At 45.1% G+C, this 18,347-nt stretch overlaps 1 protein-coding gene and 1 long non-coding RNA gene across 3 annotated transcripts; one reads left to right on the forward strand and one right to left on the reverse strand.

Annotated features, from left to right (window-relative positions):
* The first annotated feature begins 2,599 nt into the window (after positions 1 to 2,599).
* On the forward strand, positions 2,600 to 5,285 carry LOC104582673 (protein FAR1-RELATED SEQUENCE 5). The gene is made up of 2 exons (XM_010233124.3): positions 2,600 to 2,742; positions 3,076 to 5,285. The coding sequence occupies exon 2, from the start codon at positions 3,093 to 3,095 to the stop codon at positions 4,308 to 4,310; it is 1,218 nt and encodes a 405-aa protein (XP_010231426.1). The 5' UTR covers positions 2,600 to 2,742; positions 3,076 to 3,092; the 3' UTR covers positions 4,311 to 5,285.
* A 1,187-nt stretch (positions 5,286 to 6,472) lies between these two features.
* On the reverse strand, positions 6,473 to 15,169 carry LOC106866241. 2 transcript variants are annotated; one of them, XR_001406328.2, is made up of 4 exons: positions 14,397 to 15,169; positions 14,221 to 14,310; positions 6,902 to 6,956; positions 6,473 to 6,807 (listed from the first exon to the last, which is right to left on the reverse strand). It is a non-coding gene; the product is annotated as an uncharacterized LOC106866241 (long non-coding RNA). The 2 variants fall into 2 exon arrangements; XR_001406327.2 differs by having other exon boundaries at positions 6,902 to 6,992.
* Positions 15,170 to 18,347: the final 3,178 nt, after the last annotated feature.

An 18,347-nucleotide genomic window follows, 5' to 3' on the forward strand; every position in this document is an offset into this window, starting at 1 on the left:
TCAACGCATGCATGCATGCATGATCTGAGGATATACATCGATACAACGGAATCCACTCGTTCCTTTCCTTCATCCGACGTAATCTACAGTCATCGAAATCCTTTTGCAAGTCGTCGCGCATTCTGAAACCTTACTCTACTTCTGCGTGTTGGCCATATATTGGTTTCGTGCGCATGTCATCACCGGTGCACGAGTTCAAATCCCAGTACACTTCCATGCACATGCATTCCTCTCCAATCGATTCTCATTCTGCTTAACTCCAAACAAAGAAGAATAACCTTTTGTGCGCATGACCGAATTTAACACTCAATAGTTTTACCAAATTTAAGTATGTTGACGAATCCTGCTCGACCGGATCAGATTGTTACATACTCTCTCCGTCCCATATTAGATGACTTTCTATTACATGTATCTAGACTCTTTTTAGTTATAGATACATTTATATTTAGGCAAATTTGAGTCACTTAGGCTGCGTTCTTTTCGGCTTCTAGAACCGGCTCCTCCTATAAGCTGCCCTCACCTAGCTTCCTGCAGAAGCCGCATCTCAGATTTAGTTAGGCATCCAAACTAGTTTAGACCAACCTAGTTTGGTAACGTAATCAAATTTAGATGGCGGCTTCTCCAGGAAGCTAGAGCAGGGCAGCTTCTTGGAGAAGCCGGTTCAGTAAGCTAAAAAAACTGGCCTTTAATATGGGACGGAGAGAGTAACATGCATGGTGCCGACTTGACATCTACTCGTACCTCTACGTGTTGGCCTTACCTGCCATGCCGATGTTGATGCTGACAAGGCATCATATCCTCTATGTCCTCCCTCTTGCCTGTTTGGTACGTTGTGCTTGACAAACCGATCTGTGATTCGCGTGCAAGCACGATAATCTCAGCGAGGACGAGTTCCTTCCATGATCCTTCTCCTAGAACTTAACATGACGATCCCTTGAGATCTCCCTTCTATATGAGGGACTCGACATATTAGGTTTATGTCTAACGTATGCTTTTGGAATCCGTCGATTGCTTTCCATTGTTTGTGTGCAATCTGGTCTTTTTTGGAGACTTCTCGTCATCCTTAAAAGGCCGGTATGGCAGTTATCTCCTGCGGCTTGGCTCCCCTAGGGCTGCGGCGGGTTGGATTCCGACGAGGCAAGACAGGCAGCGATGGATCCGTTGGGTGGTGCGTCTTCCCCGGCGTCCTCTTGCTTCTCTCATGTCCTTGCGGCGGATCTGGGAGGTGAGGCTCCGTTCGATCGGGGCTGACGATGGCAGCGCCCGCATCTTATGCTTAAAACACGCGTCATAATTCCGCGTTTTTCAAAGGGACCAAAGCACAGCTACAACTCCTACTACCACCAGGGTTCTATTTTTCTTGCTGAAACTACTTAACCAGCAATCTAACAGATCCCTAGAGGAGGTCGGAGTTATTGCAAAATCGAAACACACTTGAACAACACCCCAGACGTATCTTGCTAGCAAACAGGTAAAGAACAAATGATCTATGGTTTCGTTCCTGGAACAAAACACGCAGCATTCCTCTCCCTCCCATCCCCTATCCTTTAATACATCCCTAGTAAGAATGCTTCCTTCAGAGACAAGCCACAGAAACACTTTGATCTTTAAAGGGATTTTAACTTTCCAGAGAAAAGCGTAGGGAAAAGGGAGCTGGGATCTCTTCAAAGTTCCATACATCGATCCAACAGAGAAACGACCTCTAGCGTCCGGCTTCCAGTACAGCTTATCCTCTCGATCAGCCAGCCTGACCGTGGCACACAAAAATTTCAGTTGTTCCCACTGCATCAGCGATTCACCCACTAAAGTTCTGCGAAATCTCAAAAAAGAACCACCCCTCAGTCAGGACCTGGGCAACTGTCACCTCTACACTAAATATCAGATTGTAAAGACGTTGGAATTGTAAGGCTAGAGGCTTCCCTCCAATCCAATCATCATCTGGTTCTTTTCCCATTTCCTACCATACGTCTACAGAAACTGAGAAAGGTGTCTCTTATTGTTTCAGTATCCCTGACAAAAAATGGGAATCCCCACTCCTGGCAACAAGTGACGCACCCCTGCAGTATTTCCTACGCAGTAGTTTTTATCAAGTTCCATCTGAATTTCCAAGCTTCCATATCCATTTGCACAGCAAACAAATAGAGAAAATTTACGGTACCCCGGTACTCCAAAAACATACATGGGAGTACCAAAAGCATCAACGGCTGATATCAAAAGGATACATTGGTCTTTTCATCTCTTAATCGGATTATCACAGAGACCTCCCGTGCTTCGCCTCCGCGCAGCCGCCACCCCGACGCCCCCCAATGCGCCGCCACCCCCCGCCGGAGCGCCGCCACCACTCCGCCCCCGTGCGCCTCCACCCCGCCGCCACCCCCATCCGCCCCTGCACCCGCCACCCCGACGCCCCCCAGTGCGCCGCCACCCCTAGCCGGAGCGCCGCCGCCACTCCGCCCAAGTGCGCCTCCACCCCGCCGCCACCCCCATCCGCCCCTGCGCCGCCCCCCAGTGCGTCGCCACCCTGCCGCCTGAGCGCCGCCGCCACCTGACCGATTCTCCCCCTGCCCTAGCGCCGCCGCCCCCCGGTGCGCCGCCACCCCGCCGCCTGAGCGCCGCCGCCGCGGCCGTGGCTCTGACGGGCGCGCTGGTCTGGGCTGGCGCGTCGCTGCTGCTGCAGCTCGTGCTCATCTCCGCCTCCATCTTCGCTGCCGCGGTCAAGTACTCCTTCGTCGCCGCGCTCCTGTGAGTGTCTCATGTCCCCCTTCTCCTCCTCCTCCTCCGTCCCCTCTGCTCTTGCCCTGTCATCTTGTACCCTGTGCAATTTGCAGAGAACCATGTAGGGTAACAAGCACTGATTTTGAAATGTGAACAAACCTAGGCTAATACTTTTGACAGCATGATTACTGTACTTTAATCACCACTTGCAACGAGCACTTAACCTAATAATCCCATAAGTGGGAGATGAAAGCTCACCATGGCTGCCCATTTGGGCAGAAAAAGAATTGAATTTTGTTATTGAGAGGAAAGATAATTGAACAAAGGTGCTAATTTGATGATGGTGTTTCATAATGTCAGGTTTGTCAGTTTCTGAGATGGATGGTTATAATGCCAGCATGGAGGAGATGGAAGAATATCACATGATGGTGAGTCAGATGTTTGGAAGCGTTGAAGAAGGTTACGAGCACTACAACAGCTATGCAAAATCTAAAGGGTTTAATGTGAGATTGGACGATAAGGAGTACATTAGTGGCACCACGGAATTGAAAAGAAGACGTTTCTGCTGCAGTAAGGAAGGGTACCGTTTGGAGAAGTACTTTGTAGCAAAAGATCAAATAAGGGAGCCACGGGCGCTCACCCGTTGTGGATGTAAAGCTATGCTTGAGATCCAGCGAGAACCTGGAACGGGTCTTTGGTTTGTCAAGAATTTTGTTGATGTCCACAACCATCCACTTGACCCCAAGCAGTCTCCTTTTCTACGGTCACATCGCCGTTTAAACAACGCTCAGAAAGCTGATGCCGTAGAATATGGTCTTGGTGGCCTTCGTACGTGCGAAATCATGGAAGTTATGGAGAAGCACCATGGTGGGTATGATCAGGTTGGGTTTGTTTCCCGGGACCTCTATAATTTCTTCGCCAAGTACAAGAAGAAAAGAATCTTAGGAAGGGATGCTGAATTTGTCTTGAACCACATGAGAGCCCAAGTTGAACGAGATGCTGAATTTTTCTTCAAATATAGTACGGATGATGAAGGACATCTTCGAAATATATTCTGGGCAGATTCACAATCTCAGATTGATTATGAAGCATTCGGTGACCTAGTTGTGTTTGACAGCACATATCGGGTCAATCGGTATAATCTCCCATTTGTTCCATTTATTGGGGTGGACCATCATCGCAGTACAATTGTTTTTGGTGTTGGTATTGTTTCAGACGAGACTGTCTCGTCGTACGAGTGGCTACTGCAGTCATTTCTTGAGGTGATGAGCCATAAGAACCCGAGATCTGTGATCACTGATGGAGACGCCGCCATGAGGAAAGCCATTAAGAAGGTTATGCCGAGGACAGACCATCGACTATGCAGTTGGCACATTGAGCAGAACATGATACGCCACCTGCGTAATCCAATGCTTCGGGACTTCAGAAAACTCATATATCGTAAGATGGGAGTATATGAGTTTGAGAGATCTTGGGCTCAGTTCAAGGAAAAGTATGAGATCACAGAGCAGTCTGCATGGATGTCCAGAATGTACAAACTTAGGAAGAGGTGGTCTGCGGCTTATACAAACGGAAGATATTTTTTGGGCATGTAGAGCAATCAGCGTAGCGAGAGTCTTAACTCTAGGCTCCATAATCACCTAGACCGGAAAATGTCGTTGGTTGACTTGGTGGAGCATAGCGAGCACTGTATGTCACGTATCCGCAGAAATGAGGACGAGTTGGATGCAAAAGCTGCAAATTCAGTCCCTTTCACTAGAATAGATGCTAATCCATTAGAGAAAAATGCTGCCCGTATTTACACACCAAAGATGTTCAAGAAGTTTAGATATTGCATTCGCAGATCATCTGCATGGGAGATTGAGGAGCATACAGAGAGAGATGGGTTGGTCACCTATAGAGATGCATTAAAAGAAGGAGCCGAAGGAGGGAGCAGACATGTCTTCTTTGTAGAGTGTTCATTTCATGGCTCTTCAATGAATGGCATCTTCTGTGGTTGCCGCAAATTGGAGTGCGAAGGTGTCCCATGTTCACACATTTTTTCTGTTCTGAGTTTCCTGGGTGTAGAGACCATTCCTCTGTGTTGTGTTTGGATTAGGTGGACAATGCAAGCCAAGGCCGCATTCGTGTCGGAGACAAATGGCAATACACATGTGTGGTCAGAAGAGATGGGTCGTTACCGGCAAATGCGAAACAAGGCTAGTGTTGCTCTATTCAAAGTTTCGAAGAGCGAAGAGCGTTCGCAGTAGGTGATGGATTTTTTGCAAAGCATTCTCGATGGCCCCGTTGAGAATGATGGGACCCCAGATGAGACAGCTTTTGGTCCTATACCATCCCATTATTCTGCCTCATGCAATGTTTTTGGGGAGAAAGTCCTTGATCAAAGAAAAGAATGAAGCCATTTCATGAGACATTGAGGTAGTCGAATGGGCAGAAGAGGCAAAACATATCGTGCGGCGAATGTGGCGATTTCACACATGACAGGCGCACTTGTCCAAAACTGAAATAGTTATTCTGGTGGTTGGTCCTCGCCTACAACGACCAGATCGTGCTGCTCTTCTCGTCGGGCAAGGCAAGTTTGAACCTGACCTGACATGTTTTTTTACCCAGCTAGTTCATAGGACGAGAGGTGCTAAGCTCTGCACTGCATATTCTTGCTGGTTGCAGGCGTAGCTATTGGTTCAGGATGGCGAGCACTGATTTATAACCTAAATATTTGAAGGATTAATTTTTGTTTGCTCATATTGACATGGCATCCGAGAAAAAAAATCATATAACAAAGATATCACAAATTTACCAATACTCCATTTATTTGTTTCTGTTGTTAATCATAGCTGAACCTGAACTTTGATAGACCGATAGTTACTCTTTGAATAAATCCCAACTATGTTTTGAAAATGGAAGTAATTTCTTCTACTGCAATACACCTTTCTCTATGCTCCTATTCTGAACGAGTAGATTTTAACAGCTGCAGAAGCATCTTTGCATGGAGGTAAAATGCCTTTTCCAATACATTGTTAATCAACTGAAGAAAGGATTGGGCACTGAGCTTGTTGTACTGGAGATTTGTTGGCTACTTTGAAACTACCTTGGTGCCTAGGAATTGCATGAATCTGATGTTTTAAAATGATAAACCATGCAGGAACTGATTCAGCAAATGGCAAATGTACAGTATACTGAGAACATGACAGATGAACAGGTTGATGCTATGGCAGGGACTGAAACACTATGCACCAAGTTTTGTAGCCCCCTAGAGTAGAAAATACATCATGTATACGCCCAAGTATTGATTGTAAAACTTATGAGATTAAAGCAGGAACATGCATCTTTGTCTGTAATGAATGAAGTTATCCATTTTTGGTTTAATTATTTGTCGGTTGTATGCAGCAGGATATGAATGTAATGCGTCGACAGATTGTCAGTTCTCGAGCAAAAGACATTACATAATTGATAGGCGCAGCTTCTAATGATTTCTTCATTCGTTTGAGAGCAGAGTGAACCAGCAGTTTTTAATTCCCTCTGACTTGGCTGTTTATACAGAGTTTCTCTTTCGATGCAATAACAATTCCAGTAATACATTCATATCCTCCTGCATATAGTTGATATACAGGCACGAAAGCCTTCTTCTCCGGCAGCACGAGCGGCGGCGGCCGCCAGAGACCCTCGTGCGCCACGAACCATTATCTCTTGATGTGCAGGCGTCTATCTACAAGCTAGCCACAAAAGCATATAGGCAGGAACAGATACAACAAGCCCAGAGTACGTGACGAGTATAGCCCCCGCGCCCGAAAATATAAGATATTTTTCCAACACCAAAGGGCCAGTATACGTGACATGCTATTTTTCTAAGTTGCACCATATATTAGGCAGTTACGATACATCAAATCTGGTATTCCGGTCTCTATATATATACAATCTTTAGTTCTGATCCGGGCAGCAAATGAATCTTGAGTTCTCTTTCCGGCCGCCGCCATCTAGCTAATCTTCGTTCTGTTCCCGGCCGCCGCCGCCTCGTAGCTAATCTTTCGTTCTGTTCCCGGCCGCCGCCGCCAATGGAGACCAACTTTTTCCCTCCGACGAAGAGCAAGAAATCTGCAACAACAAACAAGGTCAGCATGATCCGAATTTTAACTTCAAAACCAGTACATGAACAGTATAAAATATATTTGCTCTGTGTTTTTCTGACCTGTGTTTTGTCTTCCATCAGGATCCATCTCCCTCCAGTGACCAATCTCCCTCATCTGAGCCCAAAACTCCCGCGTTAAGCAAAACAATATCTAAAGCCAAGGTTCATATCATACATCACTAGTCATTACAAATCATATATATGTGAAAATCTTATATGCGTAATCCCTTGTTCTGCAGGAAACAGTGGCTTGTAGTCCAACAGCCATGTATGAAGTGATCGATAGCTTGGACAAGAAACAGAAAGATGAAATTGCAAGCTACAATCTGGGAGGGCTTTTACAAATACCGAATGTCCAAATTCGCAGGAAAGCCTGCATGGAGGTGGCAGATAGCTACAGTGTTGAAGATGATGCATTCATCATCAACGACACTAAGATAAGGATGGTGTTAAAGGATGTAGTACACATCCTAGACCTTCCAGATGAGGGAGAGACCCCAGATGTGAAAGCCAAACATAAAGACGAGAAGGTTGAGGCTCAAAGAAGAAAAAAACAGCAGGAACTATTTAATACTTACAAAGATACCACAGGTGAAGCGACCGCCCCCGTACAAGGGTTCGATCTCTGTGCTTTAGTGCTAGTCTCTGGATCGACTCACTAGCACACACAGTTTCAAGATGTAATATCATAGAACAAAGGTCTCAATATTACAACGAATCATCCAGAAATTAAAGGTACTTACAACTTGCATAACCTCAAGGGTTAGCTGGAAATAAAAGAACTGTTTAGCAGCGGAAAACGGAAGATACAAAGGCACATCAACACCACTGTGAGAGCGTGTTGGAATGTAAGCCTGTAACCCAAACAAGCAGAACGTACATCTTACTCGTCGTCGGAGCTTCCTGCATTATTAAACGATGCAGCCACTAGGGTCAATACATTGAATGTATTGGCAAAATTCACCAGGAGTTATAACAGAGCCTATCAAGTATATGCATAATGTGGCAAAGTGGAGTTCAGGGTGTTTGCGTGGAAGCAGAACATAAATTATCCTACTACAAAGGAATGTTATAGCAATGTTAACTGATGGACACGGGGTAGACACACCCATGCTTCTATTAACCTAGAGTACATTGAAGTGGATTCTTCAAGTGCTCCTACCCTGTTCAAACCATTCATTTTATTTAAGAAATTGGAATGAGTGAGACTTTCCTTACAGCTCCACATCTAGTTGCTCAAATTGTCCGTTGCCGGGGACACGGCTAAGTACTTAGTTTTGATGCTCTCGAGAGTTTGTACACATTTCCCACAAGAAACCGACGTGTTAATCCCTTGCTGTCCTCAGGGTAGAGTAGCAACGGCATCGATTACGAGATTTTAAGAGGTAATTCCCTAAATCACGAGAGAATCACGCTCCCCCTACACGGCTACCTCAGTACAATTCTTCGGGTTTAGGTTCATACAACTTACTCTTGTCTCGCCAGAGCCCACATAGCATTGTGGTTGTACTAGAAGCTTCTAAATAGGAAACTAGTCCAGTCTCGGTTACCCCAGGTGGCATTCCACATTTGCAACGTAGGCGCTCCCCGAATCCACGGGAGAGACGTCCATGGACGATCCATTCCTGAATCCACAGGAACTCGACTCAGAGGGACCCATAGAAATGGACCTGACGCCGCTAATCCTCAAAATCCTCAAAGCAGCCCACCCAGGATGGTTCATTGAATTAGTTGTTTTGCCTTACATCTAACAAAAACTTTTCATATAGCCAAAGGCATAACAATATCATAGTGTAGTTATTTCCCCCACGATACTACCATAACTTAGCATTCAACTACAATCGATGGCAATTTGGTAGTAAGGCAATGGCGAGGGTAAACTATACTACCTGGGATTTATAGCTAGCATAGAGGTACGAGTAATAGTCCTATCAATGCATCTCTACCAACAACACTAATGCATAAGTATTTTAAAACAACAATAATAATGGGGTATGATCAAAGTGAACTTGCCTCGTCCAAGGTTGTGGTAATTCTCGCACTCTTCGCAACAACAAGGAATACACTCCACACAATCTAAAATAAAAGGAACACACACAATAAACACAACATTCAATACAAAAGCCATGCCATGATGCATATGCTATGATGAGGCACACAAAGGTTACTTCTAAAGTACAAAGTTTCGTTTCGGTTTTGAATTTTTTTTCAAATGATTTGGACAGAGTATACAACATCCAAGAGGTAAATACTATGCGTGAAACAAGGGTAGGGTTTAAATTAAAAGATTGTGTGGCTTTTGCAACATAAAGCAATATTTAACTTGTATGCCATGATTATACACAAAATAATTTCTTCTCTGGTCTTAATGGACAGAGAACAAGTTTAAATAATTTTATAGCAAGCTAACATGCTCAAAACTATTTTCAAACAATTCATTTGAAATTTAAACCATATTCAACCATTCTGAAAATAGCTACTGTCTAAGTTGTTCAAAACTGAATTTAAACAGTGCTAAAATATTCTACACGTTGTGACGATTCCAGAAAGGTGCGGAACACAATTTTTGGACAAACGGTTTGAAAGATATGATGCTTTGAAGTTGCAGGGGCTTTTCTGCAAAAGTGCATTATCTAATTCGACCGAATTAAAATAAAATAAATAACAATAAAAAAATCTCGCCACGTGGCAGCAAGCGATTGGCCGGCACCTAGGGTTTCGGCCGGCGGGGTTAGCTCGCCGGACGGCGGCGGCGGGCGGCGCGGGCGGGCGGAGCGGCGCGGGCGGGTCGCGCGGGGCGGCGGCGCGAGCGCGGGGCGCGGCCAGGCGGGTCGCGCGGGCGGTGTGGCGACGCGGCCAGGCGGAGCGGGAGGCGGAGGCGGGCGGGGCGCGAGGGCGGCGCTCGCGGGGCCGCCGGGCGCGGGCGGCGACGGGAGGCGGCGCGACGAGCGGGCGGCGGCCGGCGCTGAGGAAGATGGCCGGCGCGGGCGGCCGGAGGCGGCGGTGGCGGCCAAACGCAAAGGCGAGCGCGTCACGGCGTTTGGGACGGGGAGAGGAGAGAGGCTAGGGGAGTGGCGCGGGGAGAATCTCACCGGAACGGCGGAGAAACGCGAAGAACGGCGGTGGCAGCAATGAACTCCGGCGAGCAATTACTTTCTAACCGGTGCGAAATTGGACGTGGGGTTTGGGAAAAGTGGAAGAGGAGTTCGAGGGCTTCGATTTGACGGGCGGGGTTTCGGATTTGGTGGTTTGTGCGCGAAGAAAACGGAGGTGGAGTCTTGGGAAGTTCGCGGACGTGCGTGGCCGGATTTCTCGGACGGAGGTTGAAGATGACGCGTGGGTCCCACCGGTCAGTGTAAGCGAGCGGCTCGGGCTGGGCTGCGCCGGTCGGTCCGGTCCGGTTCGACCGGTTCGGCCGGTTCGGTCCCGTTTGACCGGTTTTCTTCGGTTTTTCCTTTTCTTTTATTTATTTTCTGTTTTTGAACCTTAAAATTGACTCGAAGCTCTAAATCACTCCAACTAAAATGCAACAAAATTTGTAAAATCATATTTTCATATGATCTAACTTTTGGAACAATAATTTTCTCAAAATAAAATATTTAAAAATACATTTGCCTATAAAATGGCCCTTAGGCTATCGAAACAAATTATTTTTCAAAATACTTTCAAAAGCCATTTTATGGGATAGTTCTATATATGCATTAAATCCCTTTTTATCGCAATACCTCATGGGTTAAAATGCAAATACTCAAGAGCAAGATCAACGACCAAAATCAAATAAAGGCATTTCTCTAAAAGGGTTTTCTGGGCAAAAACTTGGGTTTTCAAGGTGTTCAAATGCAAGGGTGACATGATGCTTATGATATGCAATGCATATGAAGGATTTTGAAAATTGGGATGTTACAACAGGGTCGATAACTTTCAAAGGACTCGTGGAACAAATTAAAGAAAACAAAGGAAGCACGGACGAACATTTCGTTAGAAGATTTCTTTTGTGCGCCATATGCCGGCACATGTGCCCAACCACAAAAGCAACTGTGAGCTCTGACTATTTAAAGCTCATGTTGGATGTCAACGACATCAAACAAGTGAATTGGGCTAGGCTGACACTAAATCATCTCATGGAGAACATTAGGCAATACAAGACGAAAAGACAAACAAACCTCTGCGGCAGCCTATCTCTACTACAAGTAAGAACAAATCAGTACTAAGTTCATTTTATAACAAGTGTTGCTACATATCTGATTTTTTCCTTCTGGTGCATTGCATGTCTGGTACTGGGAAAAAATTTATGTCAACATAGCAAAACATGGGATAGAGGTCAATTATTCTCAGCGTGAAAAACCACTGATTCGACATTGGACTGAAGCAAAGGTGGCACAGAGAACGAAGGCCAACTTCGGAGATGGAGATGTATGCAAACGATTTGCTAAATGTTCATTGCAAGTATATATCATATGATCGTTCGTTATTTGCACAAACTAACCATTAATTTTTTATTTCATATTAGATTATCCAAGATATTACAAGTGATGCAGAATATGTGCTGCACAGACCCGTCTACAGCACCAACCATGTTCATGTATGCACAACTGGAAGAACCTGAGAACCTACGCTTTGCATATTACAAATACAAATTGTATTATGACTCATCTTTATAAGTTTATGTAGGATCAAAGTATACTTAAACAAATTCTTCATCGCCTAGGAGCTTTGGAGAATAAATACATTCACAATGACTACGTTTATGAAAACAAGTGGTTCGAGCCACTTGTACATAGTATGGCCGACACTGAACACAATGTGAAGCAGCTAGGGAATTTAGTACTCCGTTTGCTCCACGGCTTGGAGGTCTATCCTATTCACACACTTATGAACATATATAATGCAATTATTATCTTAAACATCTTCATATGGCTACAAGCAACAATTATTTTCTATGCAGGATAAGGGTTTTGTTTTCCCTGATATTCCCTTCACACAGACTGAGGTAAATTTACAAGTCATTAATTCTACCAGTTTCCATATGTTACAGATTAACCTGCGATTCTATTGTATTATAGAAAACATATTGTCAAGTCGGGGACGAGTGTAAATGGCACACAGGTCCTCACAGCACGAATATCCATGATGAGACGGACAAAGATGACGACGAGGAAAGGGACGAAGATGGTGAAGGCAAAGGCAACAGTATTGCCAAGCGGCTGCGTGGCCCATCAGGGAGGAAATCAACATCGTCCTTCAAAAAAACAGAATTTTGCTACTATGATCACGCCAAGAAGGAACGCCGCAAAGAAAAGGAAAAAAATGGTGTGTACTACTATCTGGCAAATACCTTGTTTCAAATCATAACACATTCTATAACTTGTAATTGTTCTTCATATCCGTAATGCAGATGATGTGGATGAGACACTTTCTTGGGTAAACAAGCAAAGAGATACCCGGGCTTTGGCCATCATAGAGAGTGTCACAATTACAAAGAAATTACTAGAATGCCTAACTGTACATTATCCAACAGATTCTGTGAAGAAATATCTGGGTGACGACGTAAGAGTTGTATATTTTTTTTCTTAATTCTGGATTATGACATATTCTAACTTGTATTGTCTTGCATCAAATACTAGATCATTGATGTGGCCATCTTTCATCATCGGTCTCAGAACATGATCGATGAAAGGGATGACGGAAGAGTCCTCGTGGAGATTACTCATATTGTGCGAAAACTGTCTTCAGATAAAAAACATTATGACTCATCCATGGGACGGACTGAAAGACGCCGCTATATAGATTTGGCAATTGAATGGCTGTTGCATGACATGGTACAACAGAATTCCTATTCCATACATATTTATGTGTCTATATATATATATATATATATTTATTTCCTCTCGAGACTCACGTCAATCTTCATGCAGATATTCCTGCCTCTTAACGCGGGGTTACATTGGTACCTAGCGGTCGTGAATGCACGAAGAAGACAAATTCAGATACTGAACTCAATAAAAGGTCATGGCCCAAATAAGGAACTACGAGATACTGTAAACTTATTATTTGCCCCCCCCCCCACCCCACCCACACACACACTTAACATTGTACATTAACCACTTGAACAAACCATTATCAGCTGGAAGGGATGAAGATGTATTTAAGGATGGCCAAAGATAGTTCCAAGGAAGTGGACAGATTTAATAGGTGGCCAGACTTAAATGTTAATTCATGGGAGCACGTAAATATCAACCATGTGCCAAGGCAGAAAGACGGGTATGTACATTCATCGCCAATGTCTAATCTTCTTTTTATAGATTCAACGAATAAAATCCTAATTAATTCATTCAGGACATCATGTGGCCTTTTTGTCATCAAGTACATACAACTATGGTCGGGATCCAAGCTGTCCAAGAGATTTTCACAGGTGAAGATTCAAATATTATTCCTCCATGCACTGTAAATTTCATCCTTGGATCCATGTTTAACTACTTTACTATACATATGCAGAAAGATATGGAAATTTTCAGGAGGCAGCTACCATGTGACATCCTCTACAGTGTGCTGAACAAAATCAAGATCAGGGATATGCAAATGCGAGAAAGTGAAGAAGAAATTCCAGTCTGCAGTGATAGTTCTGAATCATAGATATGCGTCTGTTATAGCAAGTAGTCCTATATTTCTGTTAGGCCATAAATATAGTTCGTCTCCTTCTTTTATCATATTTGTCCGGTGCTGTTAGACTCCATAATTATTCTTCAATGTAGACCTAAACATTTCGAATCATTGCCTGCTGGTGTTACAGTATTATTTTCATATCTTTGTCATTTTCATCTAATCATGTGCATAAAGTTGTGCAATATTTCGGTCTAGTGCTTCACAAGTTCATTCTTTCCACTTGGAGAAGCTAACTTAATTCATGCCACGTGGTGAGAATTTTTCAATCTGGTTTTACACGTGGTGACCAGGATATTGAGCTAACTTAATTCATGCCATCCAAATTTTGCTGACTAAAATTTAGTCCATGGTATCAAATTATAGAATGGGAGTTCAGTGAGTATGGTCATATTTCACTCTGCAACGAAGTCAGAACTGACAGTGGATGCATTATATTTCTCAAACTATGGACCAGATTTCGTTTTCCATCTTCTGACCTTGCTTAATCAGGACATTAATTATGCATACACCAAAATTCTAGGAAATTTGACATACTCTGCACCTCATAGAATCTCAGTTTCAAATACAAAGGGCATAAGAAATTACTTCCATACCAACAAATGTCATGCGGCAACACATACACGCTACTTTAAAATTAACCAATTGCAGATAATGACCATGATCACAGAAGGAATGCCATATTTGTACAGAAGTGACATGATCCAATATTAGCTAACCTGTTTCAAGAAGCCAGCGCAAAAAGACTTGTCACCTTCACGGTCCTTACAGGTCACAGCCCATCACTCATTTCGTATACTGCGAACTTCCTGCATTTCACCTAACCATCAGACTAAGAACATACACTCTCACCTCATGCACCGAAGTGGCGAGCGAGCAATCCCAGACAGCTCACCTTCTTCCTCGTCGCACGACGACGGCAGGCAAGAAGGCTTAGCGGTGTGGTCGAAGCACCCGGCGGGGCGCACCAAGTTCAAGGAGACGCGCCACCCGGTGTACCGCTGCGTGCGCCACCGCGGCGCCGCGGGCCGTTGGGTGTGCGAGGTGCGCGTCCCGGGCGCACACGGCAAGCAAGCGGCTCTGGCTCGGTACGCACCTCACCGCCGAGTCCACGGGCCGCGCCCACGCCGCCGCCATGCTCGCGCTCCTGCACATCCCGATCCACATCCAAGAAGACCATGGGCGGGCGTGGGGCACGGGCAGCAGATCAGCGGGCGGCGCGTGCAAGGGCGGGGCAGAGGAAGCGGCGACGCCGGACGGCGTGGAGGGCGAGGTTAGCTGCTGGGGGCTAGGCGGCATCTGGTGCGGCGCGGGGAGGGCATGGCAGGCTCGATGCAGACCACGGCCATGGAGACGACAGCCCTGAGACGAAGGCCATGGCGGGAGGCTTCGTCGGGGCGGAGCATGGGGCAGCCAGCGGCACTCGGCAGAGCCGGCCATCTTCTTCGAGCACGGCGGCGGGCAGGTCGGGCAGGGGTGCAGGCGGAGCTCTGGGAGCACTCGCTGCGGCTCGTCGGGGGCGGGGAAAGGCGCGGCATGGAGGAGCGGGGCGACATCGAGCTCTGGCGGCCGCCCCTCGCCCCTCCATCCCTCAGCCGGCGCGGCCGCCCCTCGTCCCCTCCGCCAGATCGAGATCGAGAAGGAAGACCGAATAACCATTTTTCTTTTTTTTTTCTTAATTGCAAATCAAAATCACAAGGACGTCAGGTTCAAACGTAATTACAAGTTTGCCATCCAATTCGGGGTACTCCCTGGTTTTTCCACCCAGTACTCCGTGGGATTGAGATGAAGTACCAAGCAATGATAGTCATTAGATCGGGACAAATAAACGGTTCATATTAAATCCGGGATACCGTAAAAGAGCTCAACAAATATTCATAACATCCAAGTCAGCTATCCCTATGCCCCCCTGACCTTTTGGCTGACATATTGCTGGCCAATTAACCAGATGCATTTTCCTCTTTCCATCTCCCTCTTGCCAAAACATTATTTTTCTATACAAATCTAAAGTCTTAACTACACCCTTAGGCATTTCTAAAAACGACAACATAAACAAAGGGATAGAACTAAGACAGGAATTAATTAAAGGGTTTTTTATTTCTGTGCCCTTCGTCCCTTAGCTGTACTCAAGAATACCCAGGCCTCAAAACTATGCTCGCTTCTAGACCTGTTCGCTTTCTGATTCCTCGCAAATGCCCTCACGGAGCACCTGCTAACGGACAAGCCCCTTTGACCGTTTGCTTCCGACGGGTGGGCCGCGGGGAGTGCTGACAGGTGGGGCCGGAGCCGCGTTTCTGGCGTGTGGGGCTGCGAGGAGACAGTGCAAGCGCGCAGTTTTAATGGGTCTGGTTACCTTACATGCGGGCCACATCCGTGCGTCCTGATAGGTGGGGCGGTCATCGTTAATGACAGGTGGGCCGAGGAAAGGCGGACCGCTGGGGCCAGGTCAGAGGATAACAGGTGGGCCGAGCCAAAGGATGACAGGTGGGACGAGGCTTCAGATGACAGGCGGGGCCAGTGTCATCTTTCCTTACATGTGGAGCCTACTTGCTCTCCTTTACTCTCACCCAAATCCTGACCAGAACCCTAAATCGGCGGAGGACGGCGGCGCTGCGGCTAGTAGGTGTGTAGAAACGAATGGGAGGCGGCGATGGCGAGCACTAACCCACCTCCGTACCACAACGTCGGTCGCTGTCGCCGATTCGAGGAGGAGATATTTTGCCGCGGGGAGCCTGATATCCGGCCCGTTGTGGCCGAGATAGTGATTTCCCGCATCTCTGGAATGGAAGAGAAGGCAGCGAGGCTGCGAGGTAAATCCATCGTTGCTACCATCCATATAGGATCAGCACTCAATCCGCCGGCCACTTTGGCTGAAGAGGTCATGGCAGCTCTCAAACAGCGCTGCAACTTCAAAAAGGGAGTGCGCATCACGGTATGTACTGCGCCCAGCAACTTTATGATTCGCTTTGATTCGAGTGATGATTGCACGGCAGCGGTGATGCAATTGATGTGCATCAGGTGCCCTAACGGTGACATCTCGTTTCGCCCCTGGAGCTCCATCTTCCGTGGAGAGGAATCAAAACTGCCTTTTAGCTGTGTTCTTAGCTTGGATGGATTGATGGAGGATGCGCAAGAGCTTAAATTTGTGAAGAATTTGATTAATCAGCTAGGAGGCGAGTTCGTGGCAATTCTGCTTAGGACTGATCCGCGCTGCGTGAAGCTCAGGACATGGATGCGTGATCCTTGTGCCATCCCGAAGCGGTTACTGATGAAAGTGCCTTGTTCGGCCACACAACCAGCTCCTGAATATGCTGATGAGCTCATTGATGATTCAATTGTAGCGGGGTCGGAACCCGAAACCAGACGTGCTGTGTCGTTCGGGGTCATCGTCCACGTCCATGAAGTGGTCGATAGGTTTCATCTTCTTACTCATGGTTCTGACCACAACAATAGGGACTACTCTGATTCTTCTTCAGATGATGAAGCTTATCTGGACTATGGTGGTTCTGAAATACTGCGAGGAGATCTCACTCGCCTCCATGAGTTCCCCTGTTTTGCTGGCGCTATAGATGGCTCAGGTCCTCCAAAAGGAGGGTTAATCCATGTTGATGTTGTGTTATGTTTAATCCATGTTGATTTTGATGTATGTTGTTCGAAAACTACCTATTTGTACTGATCAAGAGCAGGTTGTGGCTCTTTATCTGAACCTGGGCATACACTGTTATCGGCACTTATCATTTTCAATGAATTTCTTTCGCAATTTTACTTCCTCCAAATTGATTTCTGACTACACAAATGGAATCCGAATGGAAAGTTACGCAAGATGATCAAATTTCAACTTGTTTTGTGAAGGTTGACTTTAGTTGACCAGGAAAAAAATAGCCACATTTCGCTATCCCAGCACACCAAAATGGCTGCAGTTGGAAGAACCCCTAAGATTCGACATTCTCCAAATTCTTTTCTGATTGCACCAATAGAAAGTACATCAAAAGTTAAGAACACCGGTGAAATTTCAAACCCATTTGAGAAATTGACTTAGCGTTAACCAGGATTTAAATCCACTAAAATCCATTCACATCTGCAAAAGTAAAGAGTTTTTTTGAACTTTTCTTCGAGGAGTCAAATACTAACAATGTTTGCATACTTCCAATAGCTGTTCCACAACTTCAAATCATGTATGTCGTATCATTTTGGCCCAAACACAACAAATTTAACTGAATTTGAAATTCAGAAAATATGAAAACACGTCCAAATTGAAAATGCTTTTGCATACATGCGATACATACCAAATGTGCTTAGTGTGCCAAATTTTACAAGATTTGGACAAAGTTTTAAATCCAAATGTCAAAATGAGTTCATTTCTCCAACATCTCCCTGAGGTGTTTCAGAAACACCTCAGGGAGATGTGGTGCAATGTACATGAAGTACATTGTGAAATTTAGATAATGCTCTGATTTTTTTTACGTGATGAATGTATCATTAAATATTGACACTTGTAGAAAATCATAATTTTCGGACAAATATTTCATATTATTAACATTATTATACTATTGAGTTAAGTGTAAATCACAATAATCAAGGTATAAAACATTTAATTTTCATTGAAACCTATGTGTTTGCGTTCTAATAGGTCACAATGGGTCCAATGGACCTTTCTTAAATTAATTTCTTGTCGTAAATGTATTGAAAAAAGTGATTTTTCATTTAATGCCGAAATGTGCTGAAAATCCAAAATATGTATGAAATATAGTAAAATTGATTCTGAAATTCTTTGAGAAGAACAAATAACATGTAAGGTTACCTCACAAAAATTCTTATATGTTCTAAACCTTTATTTACAAACGTT

The sequence above is a fragment of the Brachypodium distachyon genome, chromosome 2, assembly GCF_000005505.3.
Source record: "Brachypodium distachyon strain Bd21 chromosome 2, Brachypodium_distachyon_v3.0, whole genome shotgun sequence".
Taxonomy (NCBI): domain Eukaryota; kingdom Viridiplantae; phylum Streptophyta; class Magnoliopsida; order Poales; family Poaceae; genus Brachypodium; species Brachypodium distachyon.